This window comes from Cryptotermes secundus, unplaced genomic scaffold (genome assembly GCF_002891405.2).
Source record: "Cryptotermes secundus unplaced genomic scaffold, Csec_1.0 scaffold618, whole genome shotgun sequence".
NCBI classification, from domain to species: domain Eukaryota; kingdom Metazoa; phylum Arthropoda; class Insecta; order Blattodea; family Kalotermitidae; genus Cryptotermes; species Cryptotermes secundus.
In genome coordinates this window covers 203208-228458 of record NW_019734973.1, presented here as the reverse complement: position 1 = coordinate 228458, position 25251 = coordinate 203208, and the positions used below count along the sequence as shown (strand labels likewise).

At 38.2% G+C, this 25251-nt stretch overlaps 1 protein-coding gene across 4 annotated transcripts in view; it reads left to right on the top strand.

Annotated features, from left to right (window-relative positions):
- LOC111869120 (sorting nexin-29) overlaps positions 1-25251 on the top strand; it is a 40271-nt gene that overhangs the window by 13208 nt on the left and 1812 nt on the right. For all 4 annotated transcript variants that reach the window (XM_023860342.2, XM_023860340.2, XM_023860343.2 and 1 more), the window contains 12 exons: positions 1149-1394; positions 3790-3924; positions 4524-4789; positions 7226-7413; positions 8648-8801; positions 10214-10349; positions 13815-14007; positions 15675-15858; positions 18590-18862; positions 21126-21266; positions 22250-22389; positions 23491-23640. In XM_023860342.2, the coding sequence (XP_023716110.1) occupies positions 1149-1394; positions 3790-3924; positions 4524-4789; positions 7226-7413; positions 8648-8801; positions 10214-10349; positions 13815-14007; positions 15675-15858; positions 18590-18862; positions 21126-21266; positions 22250-22389; positions 23491-23626 (2192 nt within the window). In that variant the 3' untranslated portion in view covers positions 23627-23640. The remainder of the gene's footprint in view (positions 1-1148; positions 1395-3789; positions 3925-4523; positions 4790-7225; positions 7414-8647; positions 8802-10213; positions 10350-13814; positions 14008-15674; positions 15859-18589; positions 18863-21125; positions 21267-22249; positions 22390-23490; positions 23641-25251) is intronic.

The window sequence follows — 25251 nt, the reverse complement described above, 5'->3', positions numbered from 1 at the left end:
GTTGAAGTTATAAACGGTTTTTAATATAGTTTTGTGTTTCTGGTAAGTACAAAAGCTGTGAAAATTATTAGTGCACTGTATTCCACATGTTTTGAAAATGTGGCACAGTTCATATATTTGGGAACAGTGATAACAAATCAAACCTGATTCAGGAAGAAAGGAGGAAATTAAGAGGAGATTGAATTCGGGTAATGCATGCTACCGTTCAGTCCAGAACCTTTTGTCTTCTCATCTGCTGTCTAAAAACATAACAATTAGAATATACGAAAGTATAATTTTGTTTGTGGTTCTGTATGGGTGTCAGTCTTGGTCTCTGACATTAAGGGAGGAACACAGACTGAGGGTGTTTGAGAACAGAGTACTGAGGAGAATATTTGGATCGAAGAGAGATGAAGTGATGGGAGGACGGAGAAAATTGCATGAGGAGCTTCATAACTTGTACTCTTCACCAGGTATAATTAGAATGATCAAAGCAAGGAGGATGAGATGGGCATGGCATGCAGCATGAAGGGTGGACAAGAGGAATGCATATAGGATATTGGTGGGAAAACCAGATGGAAAGAGACCACTGGGTAGACCAAGGCATAGGTGGGTGGACAATATTAAAATTGATCTTAGGGTGATAGGATGGGATGGCATGAATTGGATTGATCTGGCTCAGGATAGGAACCAGTAGAGGGCTCTTGTGACCATGGTAATGAACCGCCAGGTTCCATAAAATGCTTGGAAGTTCTTGAGTAGCTGCACAATTGGTGGCTTCTCAAGAAGGTATCAGCTCTATAAGTGAGTGAGAGTGATTCACATAATACTTAAGAATAAAACACTGAATGTCACAGTAGAGTAGATGGCATTCTTGCTCCATATTCAGAATGTTCAAAACTCAGTCTGGAGGCCAACTATCTGAATTTTCCTCAGTCCCTCAAAGAAGATTCCAAGGTATTACCTTGAATTAATCCATGACCTTTTCCTTTCACATCCAATTCATTATTCGCTGATCATCATACCATTGAGCACTATATAGTATGAGCAGCTGACAATGTGATTAAATAAGTTGTAAATAAAAATAAATGCTTATGTGTAAAATACCGTTTCTTTGTATGAGGAGCACGGTATGGCTGAATATGATGGAAGCCTCTGCTGTGTTGCAGTGTTGTGGCATTATGTGCGAGAGCACTTGACAAGGCATGAATATGAACGCTACCTGGTCCTGAAGCAGGTGTGGACAGATATAGGGCGTGGTCGTGCATGGCTACGTTCCTCCCTCAATGAACACTCATTGGAACGGTATCTACATTGCATGCTTGGTAGCACTGCCCATCTTTCTATCTTCTTTGAAGACTGGGCATTTTTGCTGGACCAAGAGAGAAGCAGCATGCTTCCAACCATGGCTGCAGGTATGTGGCCATCTGTCTGAAAACGGCTTAGGAATTATTTTTGTTCTTTGCTCTGGAATAAAGTGAGTCAGCCATAGTATAATTAAGAAGACTGTAAAGATTGTTCCAGTGATATACACATACAGTGTGCCCCCACATTATGGTTTTTGTGGTTACAGAATTTCACCCATACAGAAATATAAAATATGACCATAAAGTTCATGAAATGAACTACAAATTTGCACATGAGGAAATTTAGAATATTTTTGTTAAAATCTGTTTAAACACAAAGTCCAAAATTACAATAGATGCAGTCAAATCTGATCTTTTTAAGAAATAATAATTTGCCAATAAATTCATGCCAGTTTTGCATATATGCCTCTCACATAGCAGGATGTGTAGCTGGCCATGGGCTAGTCTGTGTGCACATGTCAGTGATATAAGCAGATAACTGACAGCATGATTGCATAAGCAATTATTGTAGATTACACATGTATATTACACTTATTTAAGATGTCTGGAAAGATGTCATCAAAATTAATTGCTAGTAATACTCCACAAGGATCTTAGAAAGAAATTAACTGTGACTGTGACTGATGAAATTTCTGTAGAAATACATCTCTGCTTATAACACAGGATTCAGCAGAAAGATATTTTATGTGTTATGAAATTTCATGATATGGATACATTTTCAAGACAATGTCTGTTCTGCAACGTCAGGACATTTTGTATTTTTTGATATGTTCTTTAATATTTTGCACACCTCATTGGCCTTTATGTTCATTTTTTCCTTATATATATATATATAATCTGTTGTTGTAAAGCTTATGACATTGCACAGAGTTAGGAATTATTTTGTTCTTAAAATATTTCCCATTTTGAAAAGACAAAGTTTAAAATTAATGTAGTAGATTTTAATGAGGTCTGTATTTTATCACATTTACATTTTTTATAGGCTCTGCGAATTTTTTTTATTGAGATTGTAGTCTAGTGGCTTTGAGGTTTGGTAAATGGTTGATGGCAATTCAGAGGAAACTGCTACCTCCAGCCCTAGTATAAGATTAAAATTGTGGCTTTTGGTGGTATGACTCCATGATATCTGGTAGGTGGTTGCCAGTGCTTTTGAAGGAACCTGGTTCCTCCATCATCACAGTAGGGCTAAGATTGTAGCCATCTAGATTATGATATCTTGTAGTTTCATATGTGGTTGCCAGTATTTCAGAGGAACCTGCAACCCCTGTCTTCACTTTCACTTTGAAGATGGAGACGGTAGATTGCTCAAAATGTTCTGAATAGTCAGTACTTCATGTGTTTTGTACATTGATAACTTGTGTAAATTGAGCATAGAAAGTGAGACACAATTGCAGTATAATGACGAGTTCCAGCTATTCCTGTGACTAATGAATAATCTCTAGGTGGTTCAGGGTTAACCTGGTCTTTATTTTCTTTCCTGAAGATGTGGGCACCAGGAAAATAAAACTTTTATGGAGGGTTGCTGGCAACACTGCACTCACTTCCTGGCAAGTGTCTGTGCACCAGCTTCTACACATTACAGTTAGTACAAAATTCCATCAGACCTTGTCACCTCTAGTGTCAAACAGTGGAATAAACCAAAATTCTTCATAGGTTAAATTCACAGTGTGGGAAAGAGACCCTGTCTCATGAAAGTGTCTGTGGTTGGTACAGTGAGTTTTCTGAAGGCCAGAAAGAAGTTTAATACTCAGCTGGCAGCTGGAAGGTGTGTTTTGGGATTAAGAAGGAGTTATTCATATTAATTTTCTTTAACACTGTGTAGCAGTTAACACAGTTGCCTTGCAATGATGTACACCAAGTGATTTGAAGAAAAGATTTGGGACACTGTCAGAGAAATCCTACTGCATGACAAGACTCATCCACATATGGCAGTTTTGCAAAGGCGATATTGGCAATGATGAGCCCAGAAATTGTGAACCACCTCCTTACAGCCCTGAATTAGCCCCCAATGATCTTTATTTGTTTCGACCAATGAAGGTGATCCTAGGAGGGCAGATATTTAAAACTGATGATGAACTCAGATATAATGTCATGAACTGGCTGTGCAATTAGGAAAAAACAATTTATGCTGCCAGCTTCAGTAACTTGCCAGGAAAATATAAGAAAATGTGTCAGCATAGGAGCCGAATATCTTGAAAAGTGAGAGTTTGGCAATTCTGGCATGTATATTCTTTTTGTAAAAAAAATGAAGTCCTGGTCAGCCTTGAAGAACCATCATAATGTTAATAATTTTGTATCTGTAATTGCAAATATGCAGATTTATGTATGTTAATTATAATACTGAGTTCTTATATGTTTCTTGACTTAGACTTTTAGTTACATAAAATAAATATGGATTTATTTTGCAATCAACATATACCACCAAAATCTCTGTTTTCTGTAGGTCTAGGCTCCATCTTATTTGCCATAAGCATTGACAACCCAGATCTGAATCTGTCAAGCAGCACACAGTGCAATGCTGAACCACTGGTCCCTTCTCTCACACTGTCTGATCCTGTAATTGCAGCTTCTGATCCAGGTAAAAACATGCCAGAAAATTACAGTACTCTGTAGCAGTATCTCATGTGTCTGATCTTGTGGAAGCTCATATCTGTATTACCTAATGACAGTATGTATGGTTACATTTCCTGCATTTATGTTTACTTTGTCATATACATAGGATATAAGAGAAAATATTGCGACTGTCAAAATCTGTATCTAAAAGGAAGACAGATTTACATGTTTTCATCCCCCTGATTACAAAAAGTAGTTTTCAGTATGCTGTTTGTCTCTATGTGTATATGAATGGACATGCATACTCTAGTGCACGAACAGTTGGACAGATTTTGCTCATATTTGGAATTCTATATTTTATTCATGCTAGGTCAGTGCCAGGTTAATATAGGAACTAGGACAGTGGATAAAGTCTGCATAAATAGCCATAAACGGTAACAAGGCTGGTTAGCTTAAGTCCATGAGATGTTTGCCTGCACATTAAATCAGTAGTGGTGCTCTGTCTATTTCCAGGCCAGATAATAATGCATATGGCTTTGTTTCTTATTATTTTCCATAATTATTCCTTTCCTCATATAGTAGTGATTAAAAATGTTGGTATGTAACTAAATAATGTATGTTTAGATACAAGCTGCAAGCAGAAATCAGATCATCGTCGCCGGAAACGTGTACCAGCTCACATAATTTCATTTGATGAGGATGACCTAGCAGAACAACACCTTAGAAGCCAAGTGGTATCACATAGTGCTCCCCCAACCTGCCTCAACTCACCAGCAAGTGGTATGGCAAATGTGCCGATATCTGCAGAAACGGTTGGAGCCTACGTCAGCAAGTTTACAAATAACTCCACAGAGGCTGATGTGACTGCTTCTGAAGAACAGGCTCAAAATGTTAGTACCTTCATCTTTGTAGTGATCAGTGGTTCTCATGTCATATATCATGTAACCTAGTCATTTGCCAAGAGAATTAAGTAGGAGAAAGCCAGTATCGGGAAATAAATTAACAAAAATTGTAATATATTAACTTTTTAAGGTCCTATTTTTAAATATTCATTGATATATGCCTAATGATGTAGTACAAAGCATTCAATAGCATTGATAAAACCATCTGCACAATAATAATATCCACAAACAAAATCAGTACTAACATATGAGCATGGGCCGTGCCATAGCTCAAGCGGTTAGTCGCTGGCTTCCCACCATGGCGGCCCGGATTTGATCCCGGGTCTGGTCAAGTGGGATTTGTGGTGGACAAAGTGGCGCTGGGGCAGGTTTTCTCCAAGTACTTCAGTTTCCCCTGCCAGTCTTCATTCCACCAATTGCTCCACAATCACTCTCACCTATCATATGGGGCTGGTACAGTAGGCCAGAAGTGGCCACAGTACAGGGGACTTAGTCTCACCCCACTAGCAATAAAAAAGAAAACATATCGGCATTCATTTATTAGGCAAAGGAGTTCACTGCATGTTTCACAACGTCATCTAGAAGAGTTCAGTCTTAGTTCCTCTTTTGTGTTACTTAATAAAGATCCATATTTTTACAATATTTTACCATCTGATAGCAAATAAAACCTTCTTGTTAAAATATAATGTATTTGTAACAATATGTATCCATATTAGGAAACTTAATTTGAGAACTAAGATCAAATTCTTATAAATTCGCATGATGCTAACCTTGTGAAGGTCAAAACATGCAGTGAACTCCTTTGCCTAATAAACAAATGTCGATACATTAATATTGATTTTGTTTGTGGATATTTTTGTTGTGTAGATGGTCATATTAAAGCTGTTGTATGACATACAACAGGATGCATACCATGATGTACTTAGCATGCAGTTTAATTTTCAATAGATGTAAATGTTATCACATTAAAAAATGAAATCTAACTTCAGAAAGTAGGGGTACGCAGTAGCGTAGTTGGTTGAGGCATTATGCTACAAGCTGGAAGGTTGTAGGTTCAGGTCCCGATGAGGTCATTGGATTTTTCAGTTGAACTAAACCTTCCAGCTGCACTATGGCCCTGGGGTCAACTCAGCCTCTAACAGAAATGAGTACCAAGAATTAATTAAATAACTTTCTTGGGGAGTAAAGCGTGGCCAGTGCGTACAGCTGACAATCTTACCGTCGTCTTTGAGCCAATTTTCTAGATAATGTGGGGCCCTCAACGTCTCACGGCCCTATGGGCCTTCATGGCCTGTTACAGGGATAGCTTTACTTTTTACTTTTTTTACTTTAACTGCAGAAAGTACTTCTATATGATGTTTCATAGCCACAAGTAAGCTTATATAGCTGTTCTAGCAGGATATTTTTTGGTGTTGAAATAAAAATTTTTGCTTTTGCATTTGTCATAACCCTTACTGTGCTGAAGTGTTCTAAGAAAGCAAACCCCAATTTGTTTGGATGTTTCCATGGTAATTTATAAATTCAGTTTGTGGAAAGTGAATGGATGATCAGGAAATTGGGGTTCAATCCCTATCAGAGGCAGGCATTTTTCTCTTCTCCACAGGAAAAGCCTGTTTGGATGTTATTTGTCATGTTAATAGTATGAAAATGGTAAAAAAAATGCAAGATTATTTTTAGGGTTTCACTGAAATCTGTTTCTTCAGGAAGGTTCGTTGAGAACACAGAGTTGAGAATCACTGCAGCAATAATGGAATAAATTATGTGTTTCTGTTATAATGGTAAACATGGTGAGACAAATTATACAGAAGTATCTTTGAGGGTTCATAAGAGCTCCCAGATGTATGCTGATTTATATGACAGAAATTGGTTGAGAAAAGGAAGACCACATATTGAAATCTCCATGCAAAGAACTTCTCTATTACAGTGAAATTGATCAGACTTCGCTGATTAGTGATTAGTGATTAGTACTCCTGCTTCCTGTTTAGGAGGTCTTGGTTTGAATCTTGACCTGGTGACCAATTGTCCTGAGTGGATACTGTATGGTTTCCTGTATTTTCTCCAGGCAGTTGTTTGGGTTAGGGTCTTAAGATGGACAACAGCCACTTCCACAGTACTACCAATTCATCATTTACAGCCATTTTTCATTAAATATAGTATGACTAGTATGTCATGAAATGAAAGTAGGAGGAACAAAAATCATGAAAGAAATTCTTGTTTTTGACAGTATGCTCCATTTATGTAAGCCACTGATACTAAGTAAAGAACACAAATAATTGTTTCTCTCTTTCTTTCATTGGAGCTCTTACTGTGTTACATTCTTATCATACTACACCTTTCTTCATTTTCTCTTTATGTGTGTATGGTTTTAGCAAGGTGAGTGACTGTAGCAAAGGTTTTTCTATTTTGTTGCTGTGCAAATAACAGGTTTCACTGCCACATTGTGAACCTTGTGATAACAGTACAGGAGATAGTGAATCACCTCATCCCATGTTAGACTCAGAGCGACCCCGTCAACTGCAGCTTACTCATTCCCCACAACAATCAGTGTCTCAGTCCCAGCGGAGTTCAACCCCAGGCCCTTCAGATGGTACAGGGAGAAAAAAAGATGCTCAGTGAGTTTGTATCCTGTTACTTGAACTTCATTGGTTTAAAATTTTTATTTTCTTGTGGTTTTGTGTGCCTGCATGTGCATGTGAACATTTTTGTGCTTATGATTTTAGCTCAAGAAATGCTGTTCATGTTGAATTGAAAACTGACTCTAGAGGTTATCTTAACCCAAAAGGATCACATTCCAGTAACATCATTATGACATGAGTATTCTGTCGATATGCCATTCACACTTATTCAGGTTGTTGTCAGCTCTGCATTAGCCTCATGTAAGTGCATGAGTAGGAAGGTTAAGTAATAAATAAATGAAAATTTAGTCACATGTTTTTAGCCAGGGAGGTGGTGGAATGGTGGGAACTAGACCACCATTAGAAAGATCAGACACAGACATTGAAATTAAATAGTAAATAAATTGTAGTTGGAGATAGAAGAATGTTGGGCTACAGATCATTAGTTTAGGTTATTTTATTGAGTTCGGTTTCATTACAAACATAGAAATATGTCCTCATATCACCAGGCTTTTGTGGTACATGGGTTCAATACATACAAACTATAGTACATAGAAACAAGCAATCTGTACAGACTACTTTCATTGTTTAAGTCTGCTCAGTTACTGTCACTACTACCACCACTAGTGCACCATTGCTATTTCTGCTCTCAGTCCATTTTCTAATTTTAAATTTGTCTTCCAAATAACCTGAGGGTGGTTATGGTGTTCCCTATAACTTTGGTCTCCCAGTTACATTTAGTTTTAAATAAATATTTTGTAGTGGTTTTTGTCATTAACCTTATTGCCTTCCCAGGGAAGGGAAGGCACAAGGAAGACTGGTGCATAGGTGGGTGGACAATATTAGAATGGATCTTGGAGAGAGAGGATGGGATGGGATGGATTGGATAGATCTGGCTCAGGATAGGGACCGGTGGAGGGCTCTTGTGAACATGGCGATAAACCTTCGGGTTCCATAAAGTGCTGGGAAATTCTTGAGTCGCTGCAGAATTGGCGGCTCCTGCAGAAGGGCTCAGCTCCATGAGTAAGTAAGTAAGTAACCTTGTTGCCTTATCATCAGCAGTTTTGTATCTGGAATAAATGAATATCAAGGCCAGTGAATCATGCATTATCTGGGAATATCAGCAATATTTGGAAGAAAGACCTATGGATTAAATTTTTCTGCACTTGTTTTGTTTGTTCAGAACGTTTTGTGTGTGATGTGCTGTATTAGTGGAACGGGTACTTTCCAGGGGTTCTGGTATAGTCAACATGGTGAATGTAATACATCCAGTACAGACATTAACTCCTGTGAACAATGTGAGTGTGGGAGAACTCATACCTGTCTCAATAGCGGATGAAGCTCATTCTGAGGAGGACTCACTTTCTGTCCCCAGTTATTCTGAGGTAAGTGCAGGGGAACTCCAGTTCAGTGTTCCTTGATTTAAAGTTTTCCCTCATTTAATGTTCAGCTTCAGTGATCCTAAATCAATAATCTCAGTATTGCATTACCTCCATTTAAGTTGTTACTTTGTTTAACGTTCAAACGCATTGCTGTCAATAGAAACCTTGTTTGGGTTATTCAGCATATACAGATTGTGATCATAGCCTGGTGCTCATGGAATGAAATGAGGCACGGACAGTTCTTCTCTGCAGAGGTTCTCATAGCTGTACAGGCTAAAGTAATATATAGAGTATTTTAACATGAAAATACTGAGAGTTTATTACATAGAAGGCTGCCCCTGATCCTGTACTGAACCAGAGTAATTTGTTCCTGATCTTCAAACACAGTTTCTCCTTCAAAATCCATTTTACTATTATTATCCTAGCTAAGCCTAGGTATCTTAAATTGTCTCTTCCTTTTATATTTTCTGACTAAAATTTTGTGTAATTTTTCCACATATATGCCATCTCCATCCATCTCATCTATCCATATAATAGAACTTATCTGAATTGGAGATTACAGACTTCCGGGATGTGGTGCCCTGCATTTGGTAAATATGTTACCCCAAAACAATGGTACTTGCAGTAGGTTCAGTGAGACTGTCTGTGACCTTGAGATGAGCAGTAGCTTTGCCACCAAATCAGAGGCTCAGTGCTTGAGTGCTGTGACTGAGTTAGCATTGTGCATCGACTGAAGCAGCCTCCGTAGTCTAGGGGTAACGTTCCCACCTCATGACTCAAGGTACGCGGGTTGAAGCCCGGCGGAAGTCGTGGAATTTTTATGGGCTGAAAAATTCAGGGAGGGACTTCAAGCCGTGGGTTCCGTGTCGTAGATTTACAGCACGTGAAAGATCCTCATGTCTCTAGGAGACCCCTGAGCGAAATTAGGCAAAAAGTTTCTCGCCCAAGTAGTTTCCAATGCCTCCGGTAGAGGGGGAAGTTATTGGGTACCACTGCCAGAAGAGGGCTGACCTCTCTGGCAGAAAGGGGCGGATGGCAAGCACCAGTACCGGTAGGGTATGGTGACAGTAGAAATTAAAAGGGGACGTACAATAGACTACTAGTCACGGTGCATGGGGAAACACACCCCCTCTAATACTGAATAACTGAATTGTGTGTCGAGTACCATTTTGATAACATTGGCCAGTTTGTAATTAGGCCCATGATTTTTGCGCACCTTAGAGCTCATGACCAATCAGACATCTTGTACCTACCAAATTCCACAGTATCTCATCCAACAGACCATATTCTTTACATCTGCCGCCACGAGAACTTCAGCTGTCACTTTTGTGAATTCATTGATAAATCTGGGCTTTTGAAGGATGGTATTCCTGCTCCTATATATACTGTATGCGGCTATAAGTGTTAATGTGCAGGACACAGACTGTGCAGCGGCTGCCTTGGTGGCTACGCAGAAGTTGCTGCAGACCAATTGTGTTGACTTCTCACACAAAGAGTTTTCAACCACGGGAACCTGTCGTAATGCAGCAGATCCTTTCATTCATGTCAGTAGTAAGTGAAGTATTTCATTTTAGAACTTTTTAAAGTGAAACTGGTTGCTGAACCTATTGGGACAAGCTATTCTAATCACACCTCACTCGGCTGTAACATGTGATCATGCAGTTTGTGCGTGTTGTGCATACAGATATTGCAGATTGTGGCATTTGTTATTCTTTCCACCTACTTGTTTCATTTTTAAAATTGCTGAACAGAGCGTAATGAAAATTGGTATTTTATGTGAATATCAAGACAGATTTCTCATTTTTGTAGCAGAAGTTGGTAAAATAAAGATGAAATTTTCTCTGTACTTAATTTAGCACCAGGCCTTGAATATATGTGGGTAATGGAGGTGTAGCTGCAGAAATTCTTAACCTTTAACGTACGGACTTTTAAATTGCCTGCAGCTCCCTACGGCCGGAATTTAAATGGCCCTAAGTCTTTAACATTGCAAACTTTCAGAAAAAAATGCATATTTTCCGTTCTATGCAACATCGGAATATGAACTAAAAAGAACCTGAAAGACAATAAAATTTTCTACATATATACAAAAGGGCAAGTTTTACAAATGAAAATCAACTGTGAGTATTTTGTCATGAAGTGCAAAATATAATCATTATTATATACGTTATGAAATTCCAAAGGACTTACATGTTGTTTTTCTTCAACCTTGAATCGTGGTGGCGATGTAAATATGACGACACTATATACAATAATATTTGGTTCGGACTGTACACGGGTTGGACTGCATCGCTTCACAGTTTCACTCTGACGCGCGTGTCCCACTCTCGAAGCAGTCCATCACACAGCGCGACATCACACTCTACAGCGGTAAAGCGTGCTCCCGCTTTTCTTGTTTATAGAACAAACGTCTTTGTTTCCCTTTAGCTGGTCAGTGTTTTGAATGTTTCACCTCCAGTCGACTCAGTTGGGCCCCAGATGAACTTGGCCTCCCTCGAAAAACACCACTGACCGTGATATTCGCCTCATGTGATTGAAGAATCAAATCACGCACCAAAATTTCGCGGAAATTTTTGTGCGTCATTTTTCCATCACATGACTTGTGTAACAGATATTCATTGAGAATAGACATGTCTAGTAGGTGGAAGAATACTCGCAAAATTGTGATGCAAAGTAATTGCAATAGCAGTCGAAAAGTGCCAGTCCGCCACTGATACCGAAAGTCACAGTGACGAAGATGTCTTTACGCACAAAGTAACACTGGCTCAGTGTATTTATACCACTTCCGAGATACACAATAAAAATGATATAAAAGAAATACAGGAGTCTGACACTGACTTCCTAACTTTTAACAAAATATAGTAAATCCGCCACTGACGTCCTAACTGAGAATTCAACACTGCAAACCAATCCCTGAATGAGCCACACTTCCTTGAAAGCTCTGGCAGCACTGCTATGAAAGTGCTTACGAATATTTCCTCCTCTAACTTCTCAAAACAAAGCTGACCTCTATTGGCTCACCAGGTCATAAACAGTCATATCTAAACGTAAATAGTTTCGAAACCAGTACCCTGATAAACGATTTCATTGTTCAGAGCTAACAAATAAACATCTGACATGAACGTTCATGAGTTTGTTTGGGTTTCAAACCCAAGGTCAAACTGCCAGCACTCACAAAGGAAGCACGTGGCTTGTCCCTAAAAATTATAACATTCGGCCAGCTCGGGGTGCTACTTGATGCGAATAATTATAACATTCGGCCGTTAAAGGTTAAGTTTATTACTAGATGGAAGCATGCTGTGGCTGCATTACTCCTGGAGGAAAATGCCCCCATTACCCATCAGAAGGAGTCCCATGGCTAATCTGCCCCTGCTGGAAATTGAACTCTGATTCCCCAGCATCCAGCCCATCGCCTAGTCACTCTACTAACAGCATGAGCCGTAAAATGAAATACTGATTTCAGTTAGGATCGATAACTTCCTTCTGAAACATTTCTATTTCAGTATCAAGGATACTGTCACATGATAGTGACTACATAGTGGGTTCAGGTTGGAAATGGATTTTATTGAACACCGAATACTTTTATCTCCAGCTATTCACAAATATTTATAGGGTTTCACAGTCACACAGTTCATGCTTGGATCCTTGATGCCCTGTCATCACATTGATACTAGCTTGCAGACCATCTGTGTATCACCTTGTTGCAGACCAGTGAGACAACACTGAGACAGTAGCACTTCATAGTTCTAGGCATGTCCATTGCTTGGGACATGTGTTTTGCCTTGCTGTTGCTTAGTAATGGATGCATCTATGATATTTCTGTGATTCCAATATTCTGAATTCTCCATAAGGTAGCTGGCATGACAAAATACAGGGCTGTGGTTCCAAAAGGAAGTATGTGGGTCTCCAAATGGAAAAATCACAGATCTATACTGATTACATTATGACTGGTTTTGCATGGCACAATCCATGCTTGAAAAAAAAAGAGAGAGACATGATGTTCAAGTCACAGAGCTAAATGGTTTGGCTAGTACACAGACAGCATATATCTCTTGGGAGAAAAACCTAAGACCTTAATTATACCATACCAGTATCATAAGATATACATACAAAACACAAAGGTCTGGCCAGTGAAACAACCATCAAAGCCTATCCCATGAATAAATACAAAATACAGACATTCTTTGCCATGCACAAAAATTAAGGCTTACCTTAAAACACGCATTTATAAAGTGAAGGCCCTTTTGCTGCCGGAAGAACTTGCTAAACAAAATACCAAACTTAATTTCTGCATGCTGCAAGAATCAGTAGAATACAACCTACATTTAGACATGTCTTATTCGCAAGGCTTCTGGCTAACAAAGAGAGCAACTTTGACTCACATTCACCTAAAGGCAGCCAAACTTGGAAGTAGGAAACAGGTTACCTGATCAAATCGTAAGGAAGAGTGGGGGGAACGGGAATCAAGGATGGATGGATGGATAGCACAGAACAAAACACAAAAGACAGACACCTTGATCTGGAACCAGAGCTGGAAGTCCACGTATGGCTCCATAATTCCATTAATGAGTTCTTTGCTAGTGGAATGAATATGATAAATATCACGATGCACATAATTAAATTATACTGAGCACAGTAGTTACACATTATACTTACTTACTCATGGAGCTGAGCCATTCTTGAGGAGCTGCCAATTCTTTAGCTGCTCAAGAATTTCCCAGCATTTTATGGAACCCAAAGATTCATTACCGTGTTCACAAGAGCCCTCCACTGGTCTCTATCCTGATCCAAATCAATCCAATCGATACCATCCCATCCTATCTCTCTAAGATCCATTTTAATATTGTCCACCCACCTACACCCTGGTCTTCCCAGTGGGCTCTTTCCTTCTGGCTTTCCCACCAATGTCCTATATGCATTCCTTGTCTTCCACATTCGTGCTACATGCCCTGCCCACCTCATCCTCAGTTACACATTATTATTTTGTAAAATTAAATGTTGTATTCTTCATATGATCAGGTGAAGTACGAGAGGCTGTGTTGTCCCTTCTGGCCCGTAAAGAGGAGCTGCAGGTTGAAACTCATTCCTTTAAGAGGCTTCTTGTTCAGGCTCAGGAAGAGAGTACAGAGTTGAAGGCTGAATTAGCAGAAACTAATCGCCAGCACCATGACAAAGTAGAACGTTTAGAAAGTCGAATTCAGGCGTTGCTCAGGTGAGAATTACATGAAAAATTGTAGTGTAGTTTCTCTTGCTGCTTCCTCTCAAGCTGTTAAAGTGTTAAAGAAGTTAAAAGTTTTATATGTGTAAAGAAGTGTACAAAATCTTTTCATCTTGTCTCACCTTGGCTTCTCACAGTACACTTCTGAAATCTCCCCCTAACCTCGCCACAAAAATAGTTCTTGGAAATATACCTAGAGAACCCAGGAGTTCCTGTTTGAACTCTTAAGCCTGTTTTCCTATTGCATGGACTTTCTGCTTCTACAAATTTTGTATTGTTAATGTCCTGTTGGGATAATGGAAATTTACAGTCCAGCAGTAAAGGTCAATAAAGCTCATGGGTTGGCATGGTGTACTCACATGCATATGGCCATGAGGACAAATCATGATTGAGTCATGTCATTGTTGTTTTTGATCATTTTGTTGTTATTGTGGTCATCCTCATTGTCATTGCCATTGTTGTTATTCTTGTTCCAAGAACATGAACATTTTTGCAGTTTCAAACATATTGAGGTTTCTGAAAAATTTAACAACTTCTATGCTATATATTTCAGTCTTACAAAATTTCAGAAATTTTGGTTTGTAGACATTTCCACTGCCACATTACTGAATTTGTGGCAGCTACCCTTCTTTACCTCCTGGGGAGTGACTTATGTATTCAAATTCACAATCACAGTCACTGAAACTAGCATCTTAGTCTAATTTCTCAAACATTTCTAAAATATCTCCACTTAGAGAAATTATTTACCATGGACACCACGAGACAAACAACAGGTTGATGAAAACAGATGACATATACAAATTCATATTTCTTTGATACATTGTGATCAAAGTACAAACAAACATGATTCAAAGCATTTGAAAAAATGGTGACAATTATATGGATAAGTTTATGGAAGTATTTAATAAATATGATACATAGTGTAAAGCTACAGATTTTGATTTTACTTAATCTCAGTAAGGGAGAACAACTGCCAAGAAATCAAACACACCCAGTCACCATAGCAAAGAATTTAAGGAAATCAAATAAGGCGAACATGTAGAGAGTGGGCCAGAATCCGCTGTTATTAATGGGAATGTTCAGGCTTAAACCTGCTAGTTAGTTTGTTGAATGGTATCACAGTGTTATGACTTGTGCATTGAATATGGAGGATCTAATTTTGAACAGTTTTTGTAAATTCAATTAGTAATAAAGAAATTTCTAATATATTTTATTGTACATTGTACTAACCAGATAATATTGATTTGACCCCACCATGTTATCATCGTAACCAACATACCACATTGGCAGCAAGCAAGTTGGTGGAAGCAGTAACATTTCTTGCTTATAATCAGGAAGTACCCAGTTTGAATCTTGGCATGGACAGCAGTTTCCTGACTGAAACTTTTGTAGTTTTCCTTAGTCCCTTCAGGAAGATGCCAGGATAGTATCTTAAATTATGCCATGATTGCCTCCTTTGACATCCTTCCCACATCATTATTCACCGTCATCTAGTCATTTGATGTTGTATAGTGTGAGTTATTAACAGAATTGGTACATAAACTACAAGTAAAATACATTAGGGCAAGTCTGCAAAATTTGCTTCTCCATTTCCATAACAAATCTCAGACACATTTTGTTTTATTAAATTGATGGTGATTCCAATGTGTATTCATCTGCAGGGAGAATGAGCTTTTAAAGCATCAGTTGCGTAAGTATGTGGGGGCTGTCCAGATGTTGAAGCGGGACGGCACTCAGGCACATGAAGCACTGGCCAGTCTGGAGGCATCTCAACCCAAAGCCAGAGACATCGCCTATCCAGATTATCATCACGAGGCTCGTGAATATGAGAAGAAACTAATCCAAGTGAGTTATCTGCTACCTCTTTGATTTTAAAATCAGAAGCTTTAACACCACAAATACCAGAGCCTTCCATTGGGCACAACATGGCTGTACGAAATTATTCTTGTGCCCTCATTCACTCTCTTTCACACACAATGAAAGGTATATTTAGTAGCCCTTTCTTGAGTATGCGCATAAGTGAAAATGCAATGAATAGTGTACCGGTGACCCCCAACTTACCTTATTTTGACTGATGCAGATTTTATGTTCATTCATTTTCAGATCAGATTTTTTTTGTTAATTTTTTGATTAAAGATCAAAAGATAATTAAATTATCAAGAATAAAAGAGCAGGATTCATAAGTGGTTAAAATGAATGATATTAAACTCCATGTTTTTCAATGAAAGTTGTAGGCAGTGAAACTGAAGATGCAATAGAAATGAGCAAAAATTTTATGTTACGCAACCGTGTTTGGGAGCCCAACTATTTCATAATCTGGGAAATTTATGTATGCGTGTATATGAGCATTTGCTAAGTGTACTTTAACTAGACTACAAGTACACCTGTGTTTGCTTGTAGGAAGTGCATCATGTGTCTCATTTTTGTCTATTCAGTGAAACATTTTTGAGTTTTTATACTCAAGATTTTCTGTTTATGAAATAAATTTAAAAAGCCCAGACTTGAATACTGCAAATGAAAGGCAGGAACCTTGCCACCTAAAAAGACTCTGAAATTCATAGCAGTTTGGAATGATAGGCTGAAGGTGTGGAGAATTATGAATGTAATTTGAGCCATATTTGATTGTATTTATTGAAATTTTTAAAATGTGAAGCAAATCTCGTTATCTAATGTAAAACGGGTAGTAGGAAACTTTGAAAATGAAGGATTAAAGGGCAAATACTATAAGATATATACATATTGTGATCCAGAAATAACCCTACCCCATTTTATGGCTTTCATCAACTGAGACTTTATGTAGCATTAAATGATAGGATGACTGATGAACAATTCATTAGAAACGATTTGGATGGAAGCAGTCATGGCCTAATCGAGGTACTGTCTCAGCATTTTCCTGAACGGACTGAAGAAACCCATGCAAAACTTTATTCAGGATGGCCAGTGTCTTGGCCAAGATTCATATCAAGCACCTACCTAAACCTGTGTGGTCCACCTTGCTGAATAACAAAACAGTGAAATCTCCATTCTCACTGTTAGAATGTTTGTACTCATGTAACATTTAATTTCATTGGTCTTGATGTTAAATTTTCTCAATTTAAGATTTTCCTTAGTGTAGCATTCAAATCCACTGCTCTCCAAGCCCCCACCCCCCACCCCCACCTCCAGTGAACAAGTTTCCCTGTGCTGTCATGGTCATTTTTAGCCTCAAGATAGAAACAAACCACACACCAGCAGTTGTGCAACTTCTGGTATGTTTGTTGGTATGCATAAATTGTTTACCAGTATGCATGCTAGCTATAAAAGGAAGTTTGTGTGTGTGTGCGCGTGTCGCACGCATGCAAACATGTATACAATAAAACCTATCTAAATCAGAATTAACAGGATTAAATGGAAATGTGTTATGGAAGGATGACTGAAAGAGACAGTCATCATATGGAAGTGACACATAAACATATAACAGTGCTTGTCACATTACAAGCCAGTGGCCACCATAAGAGTTAGAGAGACGTTGTTAGATACTGTGTTTTGTGTATGCTTCATGCTAAGGCTTAGCCTCAACATAAAGACCAATCCTTCACCATATCAAAGAGGAGGCCCCATTTCTCAAACCCTAAACATGTCTAGGAGAAAAGAAAAAGACGATGGTCAAAGTTTCAATGAGACCGAAAGCCAAGAATGACTGTGCTGATGAGGGCCAGCAGCAGTTTAGCAATCAGTCAATGAGTGAGGACTAGTGAGAGCCAGCGATAGGAAGTCATATAGCCAGTGAGTGACAAGTTGAAGACCAGTTAGTTGAAAGTTGACAGTGGGGCAGTGAGCTGTGAGGGAGTTGCCAGCCAATGGATACAGGAGCCACTGAACATGGAAGCTGAGGAATCTGCATTGTTGGAGCTATTACCAGGCAATAACTAGTGAAGAGGAACTTAGAAGACTTAGTGTGTGCTGTAATGAAAAGTAAAGTGCATGAATTAGTGAGAAAGTTGTAATTATTTGTAGTTACGAGTTGTAAGAGTTCAGTAAATCCAGTTATCAGTCCAAAGCCTGTGTCCGGTCAGTAACACATGACAGTATCTTAAAATTTCTCAGGTGCTGAGAAAATATAGTGAGAACCAATGTAAAATTACATTTAACAAGCAGAAACTGTTTAGCATGGAAAGAGAAATGCAAAATAACTACTTAATGGAATATCATATGTGTGACTATTTACCTTTTTCTGTGTATATAATAGATACTAACCTTGTGTAATTTGGTTTCTTGAATTTATTTATTTATTGAAGAAGAAACATTCTTGCCCTAAGTGGGAAAGAAATAATCACAATTGCCAACAAATTATGAGCTAGCGGTTAATGGGATATTGCAAAAAATGAGACAAACTGAAAATGAGAGTGTATGTGACTGAGTAACATTGTAATAAAATGTTTGTAATGTTATTTCCTGGCATATTATTTACATCTTAAATGCACAGGGTATGTATTCTGCAATATTATATAACTGAAAATCCTGTGTTAAACCAAAACTCTGAGATGGAAATAAGTTGTTGCCGCTTTTTGTATTTTATTAAAATAATATATTTCAGGTAGCAGAGATGCATGGAGAACTTATGGAGTTCAATGACCGCTTACATCGACTTCTTCAGCAAAAAGATGCTGCCTTGCGCCGATTACGTGAAGAGCTTGTTGATCTGCGTGGGCCTCTACCTGATGATGTTGCTACTTCCGATGATGATCTTAGTGTGACCAGTGACTATGATACTAGTTCTCTCTGTGCCGCTGCCCGGGCACTTGTTAACATTTGGATACCATCAGCTTTCCTTACAGGTGGTTCTTCTGATGTCCATCATGTGTATCAGGTCAGTGTGACATATCAAAATATTAAATAAATCGTAAAACTACTGAAGAGTTACTGATGGGTAACATTTTTGGCCCACAATTAATAGTCTACTGTTTTTCTGTAGAATTGTGTTTGTTTATAGATTGGGAAAAGTTTTATTTCCCTGTCAACCTTTACTTGAGTAAGAACATAGTGTATTTTTTTGCCACAGTTTTAACCAGTTAAATGGGTATGACATCTTAACATATTATGCGCTACTCTGTATTATAGTGTGTATGACATTTGTACGCTGGTCACGGTAGCCGAGCAGTCTAAGGCATGCACTGTCTTCGCTCGCTCGGAAGCCGGGATCGTGGGTTCGAATCTTACTCAGGGCATGGATGTTTGTGTGCATTTTTCTGTGTTTGTCTACAGGTAGAGGCCTTGCGACGAGCTGATCACTTGCCCAAGGAGTCCTACTGAATGTGTAAGATCTAGTAAACCGAAGTGAAACGGAGAGTTTCATGGAGGTAGGCCTAGGCCCAAATTGGGGGTTGTAGTGCCACAGAAAAAAAAAATGACATTTGTACACATCATGCATGATTCCAACAACACCATAGCAGATATAATGACAGTCAGCAATGCAAAATTGTACGTTGTGTTTGTTAGATTTTCTAGTTACTTCACAGTATGACAGGAAGGTGCTGATTGCTTGATATCTGTCCTGGGTTTGAGTTTTTGCAATTAAACATTATGGTAGGTCCTAGTAAGAAGATTTGTATGAGCGATGAGGACGTGTTACGTGAGCTGTTGCAAGAGAATTGATATAGTGATATTTCTGAGAGCAAATATAGTAGTGACAGTGAAATAAATGTGAAAATTCTGTCATGTGGTGAATATAGTGTCAGCTGTGATGAAGCAGAGAATATCAGTGACAATAGTAGCATGGCATATGGGCAAAGTCACATGGTGAGCAACCATGTTTTCCATTTATCAGCAAGCCTGGTATAAATCTTGATTTAGAAGACCCCAGTAACCCCCTGGAATATTTTGAGTTGTTTTTTACACCAGAATTAATAGCCAGAGAANAACGTCGGTTAACACCACATATACACGGCGCCAAATCCCAGAAGACTGCTTTCTTCACACCTAATGTGAAACTAAAATCTAGGATTCATTGCTCGAAGGATATGAACAGAATTGGAATAATGAAGTTGCTGGCATTCTTTCTGCTACAAGGACTTCACCAGAAACTGGATAGCAAGAGCTATTTTTTGTCAGAGGAAAATTTCTTTAAATGACCATATTTTTGGAGCTGCTCCAGGAGAGGTTTCACCTTCTACTCAAGTTTCTTCATTTTGTAACGAAAGTTACAATGCGGCTACTTGCGCTTCCAAAAGACTGTGTAAACTGGATCATCTAATGCCAAATTTAGGAGTATATATATCCCAGAGAGTGAAGAGTCTTTGATGATGTGGAAGGGACGTTTGTCATGGAAGGTATACATTCCTTCAAAACATGCCAGATTATGTATAAAATCATTTGAATTGTGTGACGCCAAATCAGGTTATGTATTAAATTTTATTATTTACATTGGGCAAGATACAATTTTGGATGGGTTCCTAAGAAAATGAGCCATATGGCCCAGAAGTAGTTCTGTAACTAATGGCTCCTCAACAGAATTAGGGATACCATATTGGTTTTCAAACTGCGATTTGTTCCATAAGCTGTGCAGGAAACAGACTGATGCTGTGGAAACCTTGCATCAAAACAGGAAGGGCATCCCTGCTGAAGGAATGCAAAACTGAAAAGGGTGGAATTATTTATAATGAAGTGGAAAAATAAAAGATATATTTATCTTATGAGTACCACTGATGATGACAAAATGTTTCCAACTATGGTTCGAGGGCAAAACATGGAGAATCCCAAAGCAGTCATTAGGGACCTCAGTGATACTTGACAAGCTATCACAGCACAAGGAAAAGACTAAAAAGATACTATCAAAAGCACTTCCGTCATTTGATTAATATCTGTTATCTGGAGTCATATTTACAAAAAAATAGCAGCACCATTTCCATGATGGAATTTCAAGTGGGAATTATAGAAAATTAAATTTCAGAATATCATATGACAGAAGAGAAACCATTAGGCAGACCACCAAAAACTGCCCCACAAACACGGATGAATGCTTCTCACTATTCCTTCTACATTGCTACCACAGTGTCAAGGCAAATTATGCAGTTGGAGATAAAATAGCCCAGGATACAGACCTGGCTTTTCATTATGTTGCATTGTTATTGCAGGTTTACATTCGTATACGTGATGATGAGTGGAATATCTATAGGCGCTATGCTCAGTTCTACTCTTTACATAAAGAGCTGAAGAAACATGATGCTATTGTCAGCACCTTTGACTTTCCACCTAAAAAGACTTTGGGCAATAAGGTAAGAAATACAGTCAGAACATTAAAGTATCTACCAATGCATCTGATGTGGAATAAATGCCACTGGCAGAGTGTAGGTGAAGATAGTTTAAATTGATTCTGTTTTGATGCTTTTAGTTTAATGATCATTGTAATAACATTGTGCAACACATTTTTTTACCTTAATGGGCAATTTTGGTGTGTGTGCATACATACATGCATGCATACATGCATGCATGTTTATGTATATATAACATAACACTGCGGATAAGTCATTACAGTTTCATCACATGTTGCCTGCATTTGTAATGCCTCCTGGTAGATTGGAACTATGCAAGACAAAAGAACTCATAAAGCCTCATGAATTTTTGTTAGTTTTCCTGACCCCAAAGAAATTAATGCTGCTAGATAAAAGAAATAGATATTTGTTATATCTGCAGTAGGCATCAATACTGAAAGATCAAACAAAGTACCATGAATAAACTGAAAAATGAGTTACCTAGATGCAAAGCAGTATTGCTAAAACATCATCTAAAAGTATAATTTTGGGCCTGTATTATTAAATAGTTTCCTTACATTAATAGATAGTTGTGCATTTATTTAAATCACACTTTGCTTCAAGCAATGTGCAGTAATATGTTTCATTTATATGCTGAAGTACCCAATGTCACATTCCAGAAGACAGTATCTTCCTAATTTGTATATATTGTTTCACAGGTACCAATATGGTCATTGTTAAATGTATGAGCAGGTAACTATTAGTAGACCTGTATAAATGATGCGTAAGAAATAATGATTTTTTTTTATAAGTCATGAATTTGGTATATTTTGACTTTGTCTTTTTTGAAACTAATCATTTATCAGTATGTAATTACTGTTCTTTTCTCAAGTTATATTGAGGGTAATGCTGCACATACAACTGTACATGTTCTGGTATGCTGCAAGATACTGAACTATATTTTGCCGTCATGTATCTAATATGGAGATGGTGTGTTATACGTGCAGGATGCCAGGTTTGTTGAGGAACGTCGTCGCAGACTGCAGCATTACTTACGTTGTGTAATGAATCATTTAGTGCAAACAAATATTGATCTTGCCACTGCACCGGACAAGGAGCTTCTCATAGGACTTGTACCGTTCTTTGGGTGAGTTTCCCATCTGTCTAGTAATATTATATGATGGCATTAGAAACCTTCTCAGGCAATCAGCCTCATGACAGTTGATGTGAAAACCATCTCATGGTTGTGTTGTGATGGATTCTAATAAAGATTCTTGTATAATAAACACAACAGGATGCACTCAATGAAGAGGACATCATTGGGAGACACTACTAAGCAACAGCCAGTGAAGACATAGCAAACTAAGAAGACTAACCTAGATAGACTAAGAAGACCTTCCTAATGGCGCATTCAAAAGAAAAGTTGAAAAGCATTGGAGATATAGCATCTCATTTTAGACCACTTTGGATAGGGAAATTATCAGACAAATGTTTGCCTATACGGACTTTACTATACATTGCATTTAAACACATTTTAATCAACCTAACTAGTTTCATGGATTCCCCAAACTCTATGAGAATATTGCACAATACTTCTCTCCTTACTGAATCATAGGCTTTCTTGAAGCCTGTGAATAGCTGATGTACTGTCTCATTGTGCTCCCATTTTTTTCCTCCAGTATCTGATGAATACAAAAAATCTGATCACTATTTGATCTGTTATGTCAAAAATAACACTGATGATCCCAATAATTTTGTCTACATATGAACTTTACCTTGAGAGAAGAATATTGGATAACATTTAGTAAGAAGTTGATAGTGATATCCCACAATTACTACAGTCAGTTTCAAATTTCTTGCTATAAATTGGTTACTAACACATGACAATATGCACAATATGGCACTAAATTTTAAATATAGGTACAATAATGTTGGTTCTTCTTTGAAGTAATTATAACATATATAAAAATAACGAATAATTCAAAATGTCATTGTCAGTAGCATCTGAACTGAAAGAATTAAAAATGTTCTTAGACTTCCATGAAGTCTGTAGATCCCATGCCTGCGGTGCTGCACTGGTAGCACTGATCTCATATCGTCATGTTCGTGACACTGTCACAGATTGAGATCGCGAAATGAATTTCACCAATGTGTACTCATGATGAATGGCTGTTTGTGGATCCCGCCATTTAACAGTATTCTAACCACTTGAGTTCTTTGGTGTCATTGTGTGGTATTTTTTAAACAGAGATGTGTGTAACAGTGTGGATGACAGAAGCCGACGAAAACGACCAAATTCACGCAACTTGTTCTCAAGACTGGCTCGTAGTGGAGCAGAAAACAACCAGACACTGGAGCATTCCCCTCACTACACAGGACTATAACAGAGGCGCAGTGGGTGAGTGTGACAAAATGGTTGTTGGTGTTCCCTTAAACATAAAATGAGGCTGTTCACAAGCTGTTCTGAAGTGTGTTATGCTCTATTTATTACTTTGATTTAGACATCCAAAACAACAAGGAGTAAATGATGGACCCTCTGATTTCTCCACATAATCGCCAGACCAACTGAGACATTTGTCCCAGTGATGTACCACATGTTTAATCACACAAGGATCCATTGTTTCCACCTGCACATGCACCTTGGGTTTCATCTTATCATCATGTCAGAAATTATTCCCTTCAGCAGGTTTCCTCAGTGATCCAGAAGTGGAAATCACTAGGCACAATGTCCAGGCTGAATGCTGGATAGGGAAGACTGTCCCAGCAATCTGTGAGAATGTTTTTATTGACAGTATTTTGGGGTATAAAGGACATCGTTCTTCTTCAGTTCCTGCATGGTGGGATCACAGTGAATGTTGTACTGTTATTACACAGCACTGTGATAGCCATTTGGTTGAGGTACCCTTCCCCGTGCAGCTGATATTACAGCACCACTCCTGGAGCTGTTTCAGTGGGGACATTATGTCTTGTGCCAAGGAATTTACACTTCTTTGTACCACTGAGGGAACACTTCAATAGAAAAATCTTCAGATATGAGATGAAAGGAAGATGTATCAATGGGTGCAAACACAGTCATTATTTCTTTTCTGTGGGAATTCAGCATGTGGTGTACCACTGGGACAAACTTCTGAGCCACTCTGGTGATTATGTATAGACATAGAGGATTTATTTCTTATTTCATGTTTTTTTTACTTCATTTCAAAATAATTAAAACAAGTGTAACACACCCAAGGATTCAGGACTACTTGGTTCTTGGACTTTGTCCATCATCTGGTATTCTATAAAATGCAAAAGAACGTTTTGGAAACTGGACCTGTTTCCATCCTCGGGTAAGGGGTGGGAGACATCTGCTCTTTTTGATCAGCTAGAATGAGCTAACCTCAATCACTGGACCATCAAGTGACTGAGGTTAGCTCTTTCTAACCAATCCAACAGAGCAGATGTCTCCAAACCCTCACCTGAGGATGGAAACAGATCCAGTTTCTGAAACATTGTGCTCTTTTGCATTTTATAGAATACCAGACGAGGGACAAAGTCAAAAACCCCAATATTCCTTAGTGTTATACATCATTGTCAGACCCTTGGATATTACTTATTGAACATCCTTGTGTTAGTATGAACATTACTCTTGTACTCATTCTCCAATTCTCATATGTGTAAATAATCAGTTATAAAGGATATACTGTTTTTATTAAAGATGTTGAAAGCTATACTTCAGACTTTTTAGTTATACATAATACAATAACTAGGCATGTTACAGTGCAACATAAATTAGACATGTTTCATACTATGGTCACTAGGGGATACAGAAGTCTTACCTGTATTCTTAATTTAAATTAAGACAGACATAGCTCAAGAAATGGTTGTGCTTAAATAAATACAGCACAGGTTAAAGTTATTCCTTGGAAGAAATACAACCATCAGCATTACTGAGAGGGAGATTATTGTTTTGGGACGTGTTGTTATCCTTGCCCTCATCTAGTCAGAACAAGTACGTATGTCGCCTCTA